Source organism: Phyllobates terribilis, unplaced genomic scaffold (assembly GCF_046119375.1).
Source record: "Phyllobates terribilis strain yellow unplaced genomic scaffold, ASM4611937v1 Scaffold_3__8_contigs__length_932513732, whole genome shotgun sequence".
NCBI classification, from domain to species: Eukaryota; Metazoa; Chordata; class Amphibia; order Anura; family Dendrobatidae; genus Phyllobates; species Phyllobates terribilis.
This window is the reverse complement of record NW_027362763.1, coordinates 336,146,306-336,165,696: the sequence shown is the minus strand read 5'-3', so window position 1 is coordinate 336,165,696 and position 19,391 is coordinate 336,146,306. Positions and strand designations below refer to the sequence as shown.

Below are 19,391 nucleotides of genomic sequence, written 5' to 3'. Positions count from 1 at the left end.
CTAATAATATTCTCTTGCTTATAAAACAGTTATTAAATCAATACTACAAGCATCACAGTAAGCGACACATCGCTAGAATCGGGGTCTCTATCTCTATATTATACTGCTCAAAGATTAAGTAGCGAAAACCTGGTGACAGATTCGCTTTAAATAAGTAGTCATCCTGATTACTGTCCACATATCTCTGGTCACGTGCTGTGTGGTCACAGAATGGAAGACGATCTACCAGGACCCAGGAATAGCACTTATAGCTCAAGATCGAGGCACCTTTGAGCAAAAAAGTATATAACTTACTAATTTAATCACATTAGAAGACAATTTTTTTCACTGGACAACCCCTTTAATTCAACCTTGGTCACAATATTTAGACATGTCTACCAATAAACGTTAATTGGTAAGGTAGGTGTTATGATCTGCTACAGAGACTAAGGAAAGAGAGGAGATCTGTCCCTACAATAGAACTAAACTAGATCCCTACGATGTAACGGGGAACCTGATCCTGCGATCAGACCCGCTAAAGTCCTCGGCTAGTCTGAACGCAGACCTATAGATGTGAGGGAGGGATCCCTACAAGATCTAGGGACTGGGAAAAGTTGGACACCTCCTAGCAGAAATAGTAGCAGTCAAAGACAAACACACAACAAAAAGGCATAGGGGTCAGAAGACCTAGCAAAACTAACAGAGAACGGCAACAGAGCAACAAGCTAGCTCAACAGTAGTAAATACAAATGAAGTCCAGCAAAGCCAGGAGGGCGGAGCAGGATTAAATAGGCAAAATGGTCACGTGACCATCATACTAAAAAAAACCTAACAGGAGAGTTGTAACAGTACCCCCTCTTCTAAGAGGATCCTCCGGATCCCCTAGGCCCAGGCTTACCAGGAAACCTCCTGTGAAACGCTCGGACAAGTCTGGGAGCAGAAACATCATCCGCCCTCACCCATGGGTTATCCTCAGGTCCGAAACCCTTCCAAGCGACGAGATACTGCAAACTCCCTCTATACCGTCTAGAATTTAGGATGCGGGAAATTTCATATTCCCCGTCCCCCACCACCGGAGGAACAGTGGCAGAGGCGTCACCATCCGATACATCAGCTTTTTTCAACAGAGAAACATGAAACACCGGATTAATCCTCCAGGACGTAGGAACCTCCAGCCTAACAGCAGATTGGTTAACTATCTGAAGTACCTTAAAGGGCCCTACGAACTTGGGACCCAATTTTTTAGAAGGAATCCTCAATCGCAGATTCTTAGAGGACAACCAAACCATGTCACCAACAGCAAACAAAACCTCTTGCCGTTTCCTATCAAAGTACCTCTTAGATTTCTTGTTAGCCTCCTGAAGATTACCACGCACATCCGTGCAAACTCTCTCCAAATCACCGGAAAAACTCTCCTCCTCAGGCACAGCCGAAACCAATTTGGAAAATGACCCAAAAGACGGATGTCTCCCAGAACAACAAAAAAAAGGCGAACACCCAGCAGAAGAGGATGTATGGTTGTTAAGAGCAAATTCAGCAAGTGGCAGAAACTCAGACCACCCCTCTTGATTGTCTGCCACAAAACAACGCAAGAACTGCTCAACATCCTGGTTCTTCCTTTCTGTCTGGCCATTAGACTCAGGATGATATCCGGATGAAAACGACCAATGAACTCCCAACCTGTCACAAAAGGCACGCCAAAAACGAGCCACGAACTGAGGTCCCCTATCAGAAACAATGTCAGTAGGAACACCATGTAGTCTGACAATTTCCTTGACAAAGGCCTTGGCGAGTGTCTTAGCGCAAGGCAGTTTGATGAAGGGAACCAAGTGACACATCTTGCTAAAACGGTCCACGACCACCTAGATGACCGTGAAACCTTCAGAGGGAGGAAGGTCAGTAATAAAGTCCATAGCCAGATGTGTCCAAGGTGCACTAGGAACCTCCAGAGGGCAAAGCAACCCCGCAGAAGGAGCATGCGAAGACTTGGATCTTGCACACACAGTACATTGGCGCACCCACTTAATGACTTCCTTCTGCCATCCAGGCCACAAAAAACTGCGACCCACAAGTCTCTTTGTCTCAGAAATTCCTGGATGACCTGCCAACCGAGACTCATGACACTCAACAAACAAATCTCTCCTAAAGGTCCTAGGCACAAACAACCTCCCATGGGGAGTGTTAGATGGGGCATTCTCCTGTGCTTTAAGAATCTCATCCTCCAAAACGGAGTCCAAAGCAGCAATCACAACACCTTCTCGTAAAATGGTCTCCTCTTCCTCCTCAAGACCGACCATGGGAGAAAAGCTGCGAGACAAAGCATCCGCTTTAACATTCTTGGTACCCGGGATGTAAGTAATGGAAAAATTAAACCGCGAGAAAAAAAGTGCCCACCTAGCCTGACGGGCATTCAAGCGCTTGGCAGCATCAAGATAGATCAGATTTTTATGATCAGTGAAAACCTGAATGGGAAATTCAGCACCTTCCAAGAGATGACGCCAGTGTTCAAATGCGAGTTTAATCGCCAGCAATTCCCGATTACCAATATCGTAATTAAGTTCAGTCTCGGAAATTTTTTTTGAAAAAAAGGCACAGGGATGTACTCCATCCTTGTTTTCCTGAGACAACACCGCACCAACCCCCACCGAAGAAGCATCAACCTCAACCAAAAACGGCTTAGTCACATCAGGCTGCATAAGGATGGGAGCAGAGGTGAACCTCTCCTTTAGAAACACAAAAGCTTCAATGGCCTCAGAAGTCCACTGAACCGCATTAGCACCTTTCCTGGTGAGATCGGTCAGCGGTTTGACAATAATAGAAAAATTTTTTATGAATTTTCTGTAATAATTGGCGAAACCCAAAAACCTCTGTATCGATTTCAAACCAATAGGCCTAGGCCATTCCTGCACAGCTTGAACTTTAACCGGGTCCATCTCAAAACCTTCACTGGAGATAATGTAGCCCAAAAAACTAATTCTCTGTACAGCGAACTCACATTTCTCCAGCTTAGCAAAAAGCGAATTGTCCATCAATAACTGTAATACCTCACGTACGCTCCGCCAATGAGACTCCAGATCCGGCGAATAAATCAAAATGTCATCCAAATACACAACCACATTTTTGCCGATTAAAGGTCTAAGGATATCATTAATAAGATTCTGAAAAAATGCTGGAGCATTGGTGAGACCAAAAGGCATAACCAGATTCTCAAAATGACCCACATGAGTGTTAAAAGCAGTCTTCCATTCATCACCCTCCTTCATGCGCAACAAATTGTATGCCCCCCGGAGATCAATTTTAGAGAACCACTTGGCCCCCACTAACTGGTTAAATAAATCAGGAATCAATGGCAGTGGGTAAGGATTGCGTACAGTAATTTTATTAATCTCACGAAAGTCCAGACAAGGACGTAAACCGCCATCTTTTTTTTTTACAAAAAAAAATCCAACAGCCACAGGAGACTTGGAAGGCCTAATGTGATCGGCGGCCAAGCTTGTCTGTATGTATTCTTCCAAAGCCTTTCTTTCAGGAATAGTAAGATTAAATAAACGACTCTTAGGAAGAGTCGCGCCAGGGACAAATTCAATGGTACAATCATAGTCTCTATGGGGAGGCAAAACCTGCGACTCCTCCTCAGAGAAAACTCTCCAAAAATCCTGAATAGGTACAGGCAATTCCCCTCTATCCACAGCAGCAATGCGCCCGTTACAACACTTGTCATAACACTTAGGGCTCCAGGACTTAATTTCATTGGTAGACCAATCCAGTACAGGATTGTGCAATTTTAACCAGGGTAACCCCAATATTACTGGAGAAGGCAAATTATCCAATACCACCAAATCCAAATTCTCTTGATGAATACCATTAATAGTGAGGGGAAATTCACAGACCTTCTGAGTAACACTCTTCAAGGGAGAGCCATCGACAGAAACCACAGCAATAGGGGATGACAAAGTTTTAGATTCTAATCTAAGTTTTTCCAAGAATCCCCCATCAATCACATTCAGAGTAGATCCACAATCCACAAATACCCGAAATTCAGTTAATTCATCCTGAGCAGCAGTAGTGGCAGATAGGAATACTCCCTTAGAATTTAAACAGGCAATACGAGCATGACTGACCATTTTTTTTCTTTCTTCTTACGAAGCACACAGCTCTTAATAAAATGACCAGAATTTCCGCAATAGAAACACAAGCCTTCAGAAAGTCGGCGGTCTTTTTCCTGAGAGCGGGGTGCCATCGCCCCAATTTCCATCGGCTCTCCATTGTCAGCACAGAACCTCTCAGGACTCGAAGCTGACATAGCAGAGGATTTGCTCTCATTAACCCTTTCACGCAGTCTCCTGTCTACCCGTATAGCTAATTGCATTGCCTCCTGCAAGTTTCCAGGTGTGGGATAAGCAATCAGTAAATCCTTTACCCTTTCACATAGCCCTGCAAGAAACAAGCTTTTCAAAGCAGAATCGTTCCACCCCACCTGGGCAGACCACAGACGGAAGTGAGAACAATATTTTTCCACATTACCTGATCCCTGCCTCAAACGTTTAATTCAGACTCAGCAGATGAGACACGATCAGGATCATCGTACAACAAACCCAAAGCAGAAAAAAAACTATCCACTGATCTAAAGCACGGATCACTAGGTTGGAGAGAGAAGGCCCATCCCTGAGGATCTTTGCGCAAAAGTGACATTATGATCCCTATGCGCTGTGATTCATCACCAGAGGATCCAGGTCTCAAACGAAAATATAATAGACAAGCATTTTTAAAAGAAAAAAAATCTTGTTGTTCGCCAAAAAATAAATCAGGCAGACGTACCTTAGGTTCCACAAAATGCGCTCCAGAACAGCTACTCACGTGTTGTTGGAGCTTGGTCACCTCCAGAGAGAGTCCCTGCAAGCGTTGAGCCAAATCTTGCACCGAGACCATGATGGAAAACTGGAGGTCTTTCCTTAGAGAAATTTTTTTTTTTTATGGCTGGACTTACTGTTATGATCTGCTACAGAGACTAAGGAAAGAGAGGAGAACTGTCCCTACAATAGAACTAAACTAGATCCCTACGATGTAACGGGGAACCTGATCCTGCGATCAGACCCGCTAAAGTCCTCGGCTAGTCTGAACGCAGACCTATAGATGTGAGGGAGGGATCCCTACAAGATCTAGGGACTGGGAAAAGTTGGACACCTCCTAGCAGAAATAGTAGCAGTCAAAGACAAACACACAACAAAAAGGCATAGGGGTCAGAAGACCTAGCAAAACTAACAGAGAACGGCAACAGAGCAACAAGCTAGCTCAACAGTAGTAAATACAAATGAAGTCCAGCAAAGCCAGGAGGGCGGAGCCGGATTAAATAGGCAAAATGGTCATGTGACCAGCAAACTAAAAAAAAACTAACAGGAGAGTTGTAACAGTAGGTGTGGGAAAGGTATGTCCTACAGTAGTAAAAAATGTTCATTATATTCTTTGTTAACACACCTTTTTTGCTGTTTTACCTATTCCCTAATATAGTTCCTGTTTTCAACAACGAATCAAAAAAAGGCCACAAGATAGTAATTTAATTAGACAAATGAGCCACCTGGACATTTTCTGTGCCAGATAAAGAGTTTATGAATTTGGCCTAAATCACACAATTTAATAGCAACATACAATTTTTATGTTCGCAATTATTCACATCCCTAAAGTTTTAGCTCTTTAATACAGCTTCTCTCAGTTGAAAAAGGCTCTGAAAAAATAAACCAAAAACATTGAATTCCACTTTGGATTGTTCTTCAAGTACTGCGTCTAATTTACCCTTTGGTAATGAGAAAGTGGTACTGCAGTTTTCATCTAAGATTCAATGTTTAGCATGTGGAGAGTTTGAAGATAAAAAAATTCACCAGTAACCAAAACATTTTCATCATGCCTTTTCTATAATGCAACAACTCAGCAAGCGGTGTAATAGATTCCAGCTAACTAGACCTCTGTGAGTATGAATGGGTAAGGGAGCTTTTATGTGATATACAAATTCATTACTCATTCACTATAAAATTCCATTTTCAAAAACTCAATTTGGAAGTTATAAGGTATTAGAATGGACCCTTATCTATCATGCATTGTGAAGAGCAGATGAAAAGGATATATATCCCTCTAGAATAGCAAGCACATCTGTACATTACACTGATGGTCTATTGATCCAAATCAAAACTGTGTAATGCTGCATTTCCCCTGCTGTGGTGATGCAGGGCTAATAAACACTTAAGAAACAACTGCACAATACTCTGTCCCCAAGTAGTCTATTTTTGAAAGTCAATGTTACTCACCTCAACCTGGCTCCAGCGCCAGATTCTCAGTCTTCCTCCTGCCACTGATGTCTCTCTGTCACATCTCTACCTGGATCTGCTTCAGTCATCAGTCAACGCTGCATTCACTCTGTGAGCGCCGCTGGTGATGGAAGGGAAGTTACAGCCAGACAGTATCTCTGGATAGCACAGATGCTGTCCAGCCAAGGATTTGTCTGGTTGAGACCTGTGGATCCACCCAGCCAAACTAATGGATGTGTGTGCTGCCCAGCAGGATTAACCCATGGCCAATGGTTGAGCTCCACACCCTACTTAACCTACTGTACCAGCATACTGCTGAAGTTGACACATATTCTGTCAGTAAAATCTCGGGACTCTAATGTTTTATTTATTCGGTGAATCCTGATATAGACCCAGCTTGTACTCTGACTTCAACTGAACCGGTTATTCCCTCTATTCTGACCTATGCATGTTTGAGTACGTTATGACTGATGATCTGGTATCTGGCTCTGCCTATCCCTCTGACTTCAGTTTTCGATTTCTGATTCTGTCATTTGTTCATCACTCCAGTTATTGACCCAGCAAGCTAGTCTTCTCTTGCCTTCTCTGGACGCCACCAGAGTATTCAGGTAGTTGGCATCTACACCACTACTTAGGACCTTCACCACTTCACTCAGCTATATTTTGTGCCTCCTGTCATATCCAAATTTGAGATATTGCTAGACTCTGCTACATTATGTATGCCTCCTGATATACCCTGCTCGGCTACATTGCTGAGCTTGAGTACATTTACATTTACAGTGAATCTTCTGACCTATTCAACTCGACTACAGCACTGTACTGTGCTATATCGCTACAGTGAATCTCCTAACCTCCTCAACTATATCACTTTGCTCTGTTGCCATGCTACAGTCATCTTTTGACCGACAAAATTCTGCTTCATTGCTACACTAAGCCACCTGATGTACTCAGCTCTATCACATTGGAGAGTTTTCTCTGCTATGTCATTTGCTTGACTCGGCCTAATGGGTCTCCGTATGCTGAGTTTCTACTGTCCCAGTGGACTACTGGTCAACTTCTCCAGTCACCATCCACTCTCTACTTCTATTTTTCCAATCAGACCATAGTGTTGCACATACAGTTGTGCTCAAAAGTTTACATGCCCTGACAGAATTGTTGCTTTCTTGGCCTTGTTTCAGAGAACATGAATGATAATAAAAAAAACTTTTTCTCCACTCATGGTTATTGGTTGGGTGAAGCTATTTATTGTCAAACTACTGTGTTTTCTCTTTTTAAATCTTAATGACAACCAAAAACATCCAAATGACTCTGATCAAAAGTTCACATACCCCATTTCTTAATACCGTGTATTGCCCCCTCTAACATCAATAACAGATTGAAGTCTTTTGTGGTAGTTGTGGATGAGGTTCTCTATTTTCTCAGATGGTAAAGCTGCCCATTCTTCTTGGCAAAAAGCCTCCAGTTCCTGTAAATTCCTGGGCTGTCTAGCATGAACTGCGCACTTGAGATCTCCCCAGAGTGGCTCAATGATATGGAGGTCAGGAGACTGAGATGACCACGGCAGAACTTTCACTTTGTTCTGCTGCAGCCAATGACAGGTCGACTTGGCCTTGTGTTTTGGATCGTTGTCATGTTGGAACGTCCAAGTACTTCCCATGCGCAGCCTCCGGACCGATGAGTGCAAATTTGCCTCCAGTATTTGCTGATAACGTGCTGAATTCATCTTTCCTTCAACTTTTAACAAGTTTCCTGTGCCTTTGTAGCTCACACATCCCCAAAACATCTGCGATCCACCTCCGTGCTTTGCTGTAGGAATCGTGTTCCTTTCATTATAGGGCTTGTTGACCTCTCTCCAAATGTAACATTTATGGTTGTGGCCAAAAAGTTCAATTTTGGTCTCATCACTCCAAACTACCTTGTTCCAGAGGTTTTGAGGCTTGCCTCTGTGCTGTTTGGCGTATTGTAGGCGAGATACTTTGTGGCATTTGCGCAGTAATGGCTTTATTCTGGCAACTCGACCATGCAGCCCATTTTTCTTCAAGTGCCTCCTTATTGTGCATCTTGAAACAGCCACACCACTATTTTCAGAAAGTCCTGAACTTCAGCTGATGTTATTTGTGGGTTTTTCTTTGCACTCTGAACAATTTTCCTGGCAGTTGTGGCCAAAATTTGCGTTGGTCTACCTGACCGTGGTTTGGTTTTTACAGAGCCCCTGATTTTCCTTTTGTTAATCACAGTTTGAACGCTGCTCACTGTCATTATCAATTCCTTGGATATTTTTTGTATCCCTTTGCAATGTTATACAGTTCAACTACCTTTTCCTGTAGATCCATTGACAATTCTTTTGCTTTGCCCATGACTCACAATCAACAAACGTCAGTGGCTGGATGAAAGATGCAAGAGTCTTTCTGGATCCCAGAAACTCACTCAGCTTTTATGCACACACACTGATTACAAGAAAACAGGTTACAGGTGAGGATGATACCTTCAGTAGCCATTCAAACCCATTTGTGTCAAATTCTGTGCATGTTATCAGGCCAAAATCACATAGGTATGTGAACTTTTGATCAGGGTCATTTGGATGTTTTTGGTTGTCATTAAGATTTAAAAAGAGAAACACAGTAGTTTGACAATAAATGACTTCACCCAACCAATAACTAGAGAAAAAGTTTTTTTGTTATCATTCATATTCTCTGAAACAAGGCCAATAAAGCAAAAATTCTGCCGGGGTATGTAAACTTTTGAGCACAACTGTATGTCGTACAGTTATGCATTCCAACTACCCATTTTAACCAAGGGCTTTGAGGAGCTGCCACGCAAGGTGAGACATAACACTCAGCTTATTATTAAGTGAGATATGCAATACAAAGGAAGTATATGGTTCACACGGGCCAAAGATCATATTAGCGATCCCTCCTACCAGTGAAAATAGTTTTCTTCTATGTATGTGTACGTGATGTATCCTCTTCCAAACATTCTCCTTGGCGACTGCATTCATCTAGCTGAAATAAAACTTGGGTACTTTTGTATACTTCAGAAATGGAGAATCTCTTATCAAAATAAATGTTTCATTACTGTAATACTTGATTAACAGTACACTCAGATGATAGCAGGCACCATTCTTAAAAAAATATCTTCTTTCATTAACAAAGGTTCAATCTTTATGGTTTTCAGTAGCCAGAGGTTTTACAATACTTGAGGAATACAATACAATTATATGACATAATATACTTAGTCCTTTCGCTCTTCCTGTAACTTTCCTGCGGACTGTGGCCTGACTTCAGTGCAGTACCTAAGTGCCTCAACCTGGTAAGCAAAATATATCTTTACTGAAACGTTCAGATCTTGGCCTACACTTTGCCTCAATGCCAATTTCTTCACTGTCTCAGGGTCCCCACTAACGTACAGCGGCGGTATTTGTCTAGACTCTAGACTCCGTATCCTGCTGTTAGAGCTCGCTTTGTTTGCATTTTCTACTTTGGGAAACCAGAGTTCTCCTTCTACCCTTGCTGTGACAAGCCAGTCAACCAATATTCATCATCCAAGGTACTTTCTTGCTATCACTACTATTCTCTGTCTGGCACACACAGTGCAGCCTAACTCACACTACCTACTACTCTCTGACTGACTCTGAATTCCCAGCCACTGTCTCTTAACAACTAAGGGTGCTTTCACACTGCGCTTTGTCCCATGTTCATTGGTCCCATCAAGGCTTACGTCTGAACCCCCTGCAAAACGGGATTCGGTCGTATGAAAGGTCCCTTAGCACCTCCCCTGTGCTAAGGCCTCCTAACTCTTAACTCTCTCTTAACTAGGGTGTCTGCAAATGCTGATGTGCTCAATAATAACTACATTTCTCTTTATAGCAATTCACACTTTGTAAAAAGCCTTTAGGAGGTGCTGCCTTCTTCATCAATCCATTATGGGAGCACAAAACTTCTTAAAACAAAAAAAAAACAGTTCAAGTCAATTGATTACAGCAATGAGTTCACCAGGCCAGACAGCATAGATTCTTTTTATTGAAGGAAAAGTTTCCCCTAAAAACCATTTCTGCTTTTCAGAAAAGCCTTAAGATTTTCTAGGAAACCTTTCATGAATTATACTGTAGAACAATTGAGAAGAAATCAGTAAATGCCCTGCGACTAAGTCATCTGAAAACGTCATCCTAAATTATAGCAGATTTATTGATATTTGCATGCTCAAAACTATAAAACAGACTCTCTTTTCTGGCAGGAAATCCCAACAATCAGCTCAAATGATTCAACCTCATTTAAGTAAATTCACTAAAGGTTTTCGTTCTTTTTTTGGCAGCCAACAAAACTGCTTAATGCTGAAATGTAGAATAAATATCTCTGAATGTATACAGCAGAGGATGATACATGGATCCAGACTCCTGGAGGGAAAACCAAATAGCGCATTTCAGCCAGCTGGCTTGCGGCAGCCACATTTTTATGCTTCTTGCATTTAAGAACAATTTAGTTTATGGGAATAAAGGTTTTGATTAGTAGTGTGTGGGCTCGGCACCAAGTCTAATGCTCCGATGACATGAAATACACAAAGGAGAAGCTGCGCGGGCAAAGGAATTAGTACTGGTTCTTATTTGCGTAATGAGATAATTTTCAACTCCATTTCAGCTTTTTAAAAGTTCTACGTAATAGCTCCCTCTTGATCATTTATTAATTTCAAAGGGGAATATCACGGTCTCTGCCAATGGAAATATGTTATCTAAACAGAAACTTTACCAAGGGAATCACTGTATCTGGCTCTTGTTCCACAGAAGGATCTAGTTAGGTACTTTGTTACTATAGCACTGATTTTACACAACCCCAAACAATTTGGAGAATGACTGAATAAAGTAATTGTAGCATTGGGCATCACCTGAGTAGATGAGGTAATGTATTGGAAACTCCTACACAAGGATGGATTTCTGGTGCTTAAAACAAAATTTATGGTCTCTACAGTGGACAAGACATGTTTGGTCGTTTTCTAATGACATCAGAGAAATACTTGGGATAAGAGCCCATAAATCTATCAATGGCAGTGATACTCCTGAAAAGCAAATGTATACTGACTTCCTCCTGTTCAGAAGAAAATTTATGTTGTCCCCTGCGCTGGTAAAAACAGATGAATGGCATCTGGATAGTAGAGAGCATGCACTCGAAGAAAAGGAAATGGAAAACACATATTCTATTGTGAATGATGGCTGATAGGATGTAACCCCTTCTTAATATACAAGCTACTGTCATGTTTAAGCATTTTTCACAAAAATAAATTATAAATGATCAAGATGTGAGTTTCATTGCTGGGAAAAAAGTCTGTATATAAGGCTGCCCATGTTTGGTGACCACCTGTCTAAAGTTACACATGCTTTGAGCTAACCTTACAATAATTACTTATATAGAGTCCACTTATTTCCTGGCCTGCAAAAAACTTCCACTGATTACAGCAATGACAGCAGCCAGACAAAAAGCAGGATTCTTAAAAAGGGGGCTTCCAAATGCTTCTGTGTAATGATCATTACCTACCGTATTTTTCGGACTATAAGACGCACTTTTTTCCTTCAAAATTTTGGAGGAAAGTGGGTGGTGCGTCTTATAGTCCGAATGTACAGTATATGTATTGTGACTGTGTGTGGTGGGTGGCTTGGGGGAGCGGCAGCGGCGGAGGAGCGGGCACAGGAGGCAGCAGCCAACTGCTGCATCCTACACTATGCCCGCTGCTAAAGAAAGTGAATATTCATTTTCCTGAATTGCGCGCGCATTGTACTGGCAGCGCGGCTCCTGCTACAGCTCTGCGGTCATGTGTGCCCGCTATTAAAGACCATGAATATTCACTACAACCCACTCCCATGGGTGTGGGGAGTAGTGAATATTCATGCTATTTAATAGCGGGCACACGAGACCGTAGAGCAGCAGCAGGAGTCGGGTTGTGGGTACAGTATGCGAGCTATTAAGGAGAGTGAATGGTCACTGCTTCCCACGTCCATAGTCCCGGCGTAGGGAGCAGTGACTATTCCGGCAGAGCATCTCACAGTGTGAGGGTGCATGGCAGTGACGCCATGCGCGGCTCACACAGTTAGATCAGTGTCGGCAGCAGAGCAGGACGTAGCGCTGGTGCAGAGAGGAGGCGAGTATAATTATTTATTCTTTTGTGTGCAGCGTGATGGGGAGGTTTGGGGAGGTGGAGATATCCAGGCATTTCTGGTGCTTGCTCCTGTAGTTTCTTTGCCTCATTGTCTTCTTACTCTTGCTCCCTAATGTTTATTCCTGTGTGAGTTCTGTGTGTCTCTTTTCTGTGTTAACCTTTTCACTTCTGCCCATTTTTTCTTGGGTGGGGGAGGGGATTAGATTAGTTCGGTGAAGTAGAATAGCGAGGTATGAGGCACAGGCATCCCCACCAACAGGGGTAATCTTGGGAACAGGGATAGGCTAGGTTCTCTTTTGCTTAAGGAACTTAACCACAGTCCTTGCTACCCTACAGTCACAATGTGACAGAAACTAAATGTTTTATCAGAAATCTGTTGGGGTGTACTCATTTATGCTAAGCACTGTATATATTATACTATAAGTGTAATACATGCACGATATGGGCAAAACTATTTGGGGACACCTCTTAACCATTGAATTCAGGTTTTCTATTCAGTCTCATTGTCAAAGGTGTATAAAGTCAAGTACTACATTTACTAACATTTGGGCTTCACTCTCTCAGGTAGGCATTAGTTCTCAGGTAGCATTTACACAGGCAATGAAAATTTGGTAGTAACATGTGCAGATTTTATTGCTTTCCACAGGTTGCACAGCACCAAAACAAACTCATAAACATAAATCTGTAGCCTTGTCCAGGCACTAACTAAATAGAATAGACCCTGGCTACTCGTACATTACTGAGCTAGCCCCATCTTGGTCAAACATACAGCTATTATCCATAGCAACCACTGATACTTGCGGTTCTCTGCACATGGCCTGTGCATTTAAAGCGCACCTGTCAGCAGGATTGTGCAAAGTAAACTACATACACTGTCAGGTGGGTGACATTACACTGATTAAAATGATACTTGGGTTGATGAAATTCATCCTGTGGTTCTTTTTTAATCTTTATTTTCAGTTAATGAGATTCTGGTGCTTCAGGGTGGGCCCGTGGGTGGGGCTTTATCTGGTGCTCTGCTTACATATTCATCTGTATGCGCTTATGATAGGTCACTGATCCTTCACCGATCTGCCTCTTATTTTCCATAATGCATATACTATGTGGGGTTAGGATAAAAAATTTACATCCAGCAAAATGGCGCATGTGCAGTAGCAGCTGTCGCTTGCCAATAGATGCGCCCATTTTGCTGGAGCTAAAAAAAAAATACCTTCTCTTCATAATTGTTCGCTAGACCTGGTGCTAATGTAGAAATCTGGCAGATCGCATTGAACCACAAATCACAGGCCCATGAGCCACATGTTGCTCCCGAGCCACAAGTTGGGGATCCCTGGTCTAATGTATATGGGGTCTTACAGGGGTTGTCCCTCAGCTTTGGACCCAGAGAGGTTGAGTAAAGAGCAGTTTGTTTTTTTATAACAAACTGCAGTCAGGGATCAAGATTTTCTGAAAGTATTTATTGTATTATTTCTAGTAACATCATATTATTTTTTATTACTAGTATCACAGCATGGTCTTCAACATTTTATGAAAATAATATGCTTGTGCCATTATTAGATGAATGAGTAAGGCTGGCTGTACCTCTGCTTTGACCTCTACATGTTCATTATGGTGAAGGGAAGCATTATCATACTGTGATCTTTGGCTGTGCAACATGTTTCTGCTGCCCTTTACCCCAGCCTGATCAATTACCCCAGCCTGTCAATTAGTCATGGGGAATAAACCTAGGATTTATTTAAGATGGTTTCATTTAAGCAACGGTTACCCCAGCAGAAAATGCATATTGTGGATGGAGTTAACGTGACAAATTGTCCAATATTGACCCAGTTCATTTCTGTCACAAATAGCTGATTTTCACGGCTACACTAGAGGAAATGACATAAGAATTGTGCAATTTAGCTAGTATGTTTATGTTCCAGAGAAGGCTAAAGCTGGATTTACACAATTATCATGAACAAGTGTTCCAAGAAATTCTTGTTTGATAATAATTGGGCAGTATATACAGGCTGACAATCACCTAATGAACAAGAAAAATTCTTGTTCCTTGGGTGTAATGATTTTTAAGCAGCACATCATCCTGTGTAAACATGACTTCTACTGCCAAAAACAATGGCAGCTATTACTGATCCTTCTTCGTTCATTGCTAATGCAGTCTGCCTGTCCAAACACCCTGTTAAACAACAAGAAGTTGATTGGTGGTCGTTTAATGTTGCATGTCATTGGGTGTAAACCTGGCCTAACTGTGGCCTTCAATTGTACAATTACTAGCCAACAAAAGCCAAGAGGACACAAGGCCAGTTTCTAGTGCTCATTCCAGACCACAGAGCTCTAGTGCAGTGTGTTAGTACTCAATGAATTATCTGGCTATTGTACTCGGAGGTAAATCGGACTGTTGACATTAAGAATTCAACACATACTTGGATATTCATTCGGTAATAAAGTCATGAATTTACTACTAACTGATATGTTCTGCTCCTGCCTGCACATGATAGATTATGTTTAAAAATACAGATATGAAATATGTGCACGATTTATACGCCAACATCAGGACGCAGAAGAAATGCACATTAGATCATAGACTTGTAAACATTTACTCAACCTGTTGAGATTATGGAAAATACCATGAAGCCAAACTGTTTTCTGGATGGCGTCCAGACTCCCAATAAGCAGAGCTGCTCAAAATTCAAAAAACACAAACCTTATTCAGCAGATGGAGAATGTGGTTTGTTTATCACTGGATGATGAATTTAATTGTTTAGTTAATAAATAACTCTCTTTTCAAAACGATCTCTATCTATCTATCTATCTATCTATCGCATGTCTATTATCTTTCAATATTGTTCTATTACCTATCTATCCAGTCTAATTTGTTGATTTTTATCCTTTCTTATGTGTATGTACAGTGGGCATTCAAGTTACAACAGCCTCCAAGTTACAATACTCAACAATATCCCAACTTACAATAATATTTCACGGGTGACTGTAACTAGAGCGCACATTTAATACAGCACAGTACAGATCTATGGCACGTGTGATTGACTGGGAGATCCAACCAATCCAATCCATCATCTCAATCAGACATTTCACTAGTAAATTCCTACATTACTGAAAGACATGCACTGATCGGCCAGTAGCGCCTTTCTATAGTGCCGTACTACAAGTACTATACTTCTCTTTATTTTTGCCAGAATGAGCAGCTATTTTTGGACACCAGGTTACTCAATTTTATTTTTTGGCAACATTTTGTTATGTACAGGACCCTAAAGAAGCTCTTGTCCTCTACATAGAAAGTAATTTACCATTTGCTGATTTCCGTATTGTAGAGTATATGCTTTTTTTTTTTCGAGGGGTTTTATCTCTAAAATGGCTACAGTGTGCTCATACACTTTGCACGTGTACCAGCTTACAGTCCAGCTCAGTTTTTTGGTTTTGCTGTTATCTCTTGCATTTTGTACACACAGTGGGTATGGCTCCTCTTTCTGATCTAAGTATTCCCTCTGTATAGACATATTATTTTAATACGACATTTTGGGAGCATTGGAGTCCATAACTAGTTTTTCCCTTGCCAGGTATTGGCAGGTATAGCGCACACTCAGCAGGAATTGTGCAGGAGTCCAATTCTAATTGAGAGGACGGGCCCATCTTACACACCAGGCCTGCACAAGTCCCCTGTAAGTTTTTAGGGTACATTTTCAAATCCAGTATAAAATTCTTTCTTTCAGTATAATTTATGCCCCCTGATTGCCTCCATAGCCTCTTATACATGTATAAATGGAAAGTATTATTCTGTTACATGCTACAGTTACCTGCAATCCCTTCATATAGTGTTGCACTGTAGTCCACATACTCATATTCATCAAATTTTTGTGGTCCCCCACACATTGCTCTGCATTCGACGTCAGCCCGGTAATAGCCTTTCAGGGCCTCTTCAAAGTGATCAATAGCTTGTTTGTATTGCTCTTGGTCATATAACTTTACACCTGCTTGGTATTCATCCTACAGTAAAAAAAAAAACACAAAGCAGAATTTTAGTAAGGGAGTAACTATTTGGTGATAGGTTTTAGGATAAGAACATTGAAGATGGTTAAACAGCATCTAAAAAAGGTTCTGGTTTTCAAGACCTTAAAAAATGTTAAAGCCTTGGCTTGGAACAATAGTGGACTCTTCACCCTCAAGTACCAGACGATCATCTAACATGTATGGGAGGACCCTCACTCTATAGTTATGGGGGCCTTGTTTTCCTGACAGCAGGTGACTAGGCAATATTGAGCAGTAGATCCTTTTGTTCTTGTGACATAAGCCATGGGATTGTTTGCAGAAATCCATCTCAGTGTCGCAGCACAATCTCATCCGGACATAGGGAATGGATTTGAACTTCGAATGGTATGATTTTGTGAAGGAAACATGATCAGAATCAGTTCTGGAGAGCATACATTTTTATAATGATAGATATGGCAGCTAAGGTACACTATAAATATACAGTGAAAGAGTCGTTGCTGGAAATATGAAAACTTAAAAATATTACTTTTTGTTTTCTTATAAAATCATTTTGTGTCCACGGACAGTTTTTCTGATGTAATAAAGTATGTTATTTGTTTGGTCTTCTATATGGCAGCAAATCCGACCTACCGTTATTTAAACTCAAAGTGTTACAGAGAACTGTCACTTGCCAAAAAGATGTATTTCTCACCATGGTCTACATGCCACTCTTCTGAACCTGGCATTGTTTATTTTGTGTTTCTTCACCTCTCCATTCTGTGCTGTCTCTGTTCCTTGTCACTAAATACAGTATTGATAGACAAGGGGCAGGATCCTCAACTCTTCACTTTGGACGTCTTCATGAAGATCCACCCCTTTGGCTAACAAGACTAAATTTACATACTATACAAGATAGAGGGTCATATCTAAGGAGCGGAGAAGTACAGGAACAAAAAAAATAGGTTCAGGAGAACATCGGTATTTAGACCGGATGAAGCAATTACATATTATTGGCAAGTGACAGGTCCTCTTTAAATACTGCAGATATAGTTAAACCAGGGTTGCATAACCTGTGGCATAGGAGCCACATGTGGCCTGCCATACATTCTATGTTGCCCTTAAAGGGAACCTGTCACTAGATTCATGCTGCCTGAACCACAGGCAGACTGAATCAGAGCCTGGTTGCGCGTTTGCAGCCAGATATGTCTTTTTCTGAAATACATCAGCATTTCAGATAAAAGATAGTTTGAAAAGCCTGAAGACGACCATAGGGAGAGACGAGACAAGTATGGCCTCGGGTGGCTTCTCCCAGCCCCGTTAGAAGGTGATCGACATAAACACATGAGAGAGACCTGTCAGTCACCTGAAGTGGGGCGCGGAGAAGCCAACCAAGGGCAGTGCTGAACAGACAAGAGATATCTGGATTCAATCATGCAACCAAGCTCTGATTCATGCCGTCCATGGCAGCATTCTGTCTAGTGACAGAAAGGGAATCTGCTATCCTATCTGAAAGCAGCATTATATAAGGGTAGAGCTCCTGATTCCAGCAATGTGCCACTTACTGGGCTGCTCGCTGTAGCTTTGATAATATCACAGTGTTATTGGCTGCAGATCTAACAGTTCTCTGAATGCTGAGCTCTGTGTAACCCCACCTGCACCACTGACTGGCAGCTTAATGTGTATACTATTGATAGGCAGAAAGCTGCCAATCATTTGTGTGTGGGGTTATACAGAGCTTATGAATATGAAGGACTACATGACAGCAACTTTAATAGTCCTCTAGTGATAATCTCCGGTGATAAAACAGTAAGTAGCCTAGTAAGTGATACATTGCTGGAATCAGGGTCTCTGTCTTTACATTATGCTTTACATTATGCTGCTCTAAAATTAGGTGAGAAAAACCTGGTGACAGATTCCCTTTAACTATCTAGACATATAAAGACTTGTCTGTATGTAGCTGCTCACATATAGTTTTTATCTCAGAGAAAAGAGGAGTGGAGCCTGGACAGAAGCAGGAAGGAGTAACTGAGTAAGTGGTGGCCATCTTTGTGTAGCGATCTCTCCATTGCAGTTTATGGGTGTTGTGAAATGCTTGACTATTACCGTAATGCCCCTGATCTTTTCTGATGAAAGCTACATGCTTACATGATCTCTTTGGACTGCTGATTGGGGAAGAAGGTGACCCCAACTCCCAGGGAGAGTTCTAAAAGTGGAACCTGCATCTATCAGTCAGGTATAGCACATATTTTCTATATGCTACAAATGTTTCAGAATATTCTATACTTATAAGTTGTATTATGGCCTCAGGGAGCGGTTTAGTATGAGAATGTGGCCCTCGGATCATAAAAGGTTGTGCAACGCTCCTAAACTCAGAACAGCTACATCTGTACAACATCTACAGACAAAAATGACATTGGCAGCGCTTCTAGGCTCTGAACAGATGGATAGGTGAAAAGCTATTGGGATTTTCTACAGATGATGTCTTGGATGCGATAGTTGCACCCTCCTTACTAACAGCTTATTTAACCGAGGGACCGGACTACCTATGACATAATGCTTACTATTGCTTTGGTTTTTCCAGTTAAGTTTCCAGACTGATTTAAATAGGAAATGTAATTTCCATCTGTTGAACCACACAAAATATATTTTCAGGCAGTGAATGTATTGTATTATTAGAGGCAGCAGAGTCAGCTGAAATGTGTAATGTTATTATCCATAACTGTTGGCAATGCCTGCCTGACAGGGTAATGATTTTTTCGGTAGCAGATACATATCAGTCATTTTGTTTCGATAGCCACTATTCCAACAGAACACAGAATAAGTTATACAAGTGAGCACAGCCTAAATATTCAATGTCAAAAAAACATTAAAGTCAAGTCCAAAGCTGTGGATAAAAGTCAATATCAATTTCAGGAACAAAAAAGTCTAACAAAGTTATCTATGAACTGCTACAATAATCCCCGAACATCTAAACCAACGACTAACAGCTTG

The 19,391-nt window shown here is 41.5% G+C and overlaps 1 protein-coding gene across 4 annotated transcripts in view; it reads right to left on the bottom strand.

The window, feature by feature from the left end:
* The window catches only part of P3H2 (prolyl 3-hydroxylase 2), a 247,026-nt gene that overhangs the window by 72,570 nt on the left and 155,065 nt on the right, over positions 1-19,391 (bottom strand). For all 4 annotated transcript variants that reach the window (XM_073675167.1, XM_073675168.1, XM_073675170.1 and 1 more), the window contains exon 3: positions 16,229-16,418. In XM_073675167.1, the coding sequence (XP_073531268.1) occupies positions 16,229-16,418 (190 nt within the window). The remainder of the gene's footprint in view (positions 1-16,228; positions 16,419-19,391) is intronic.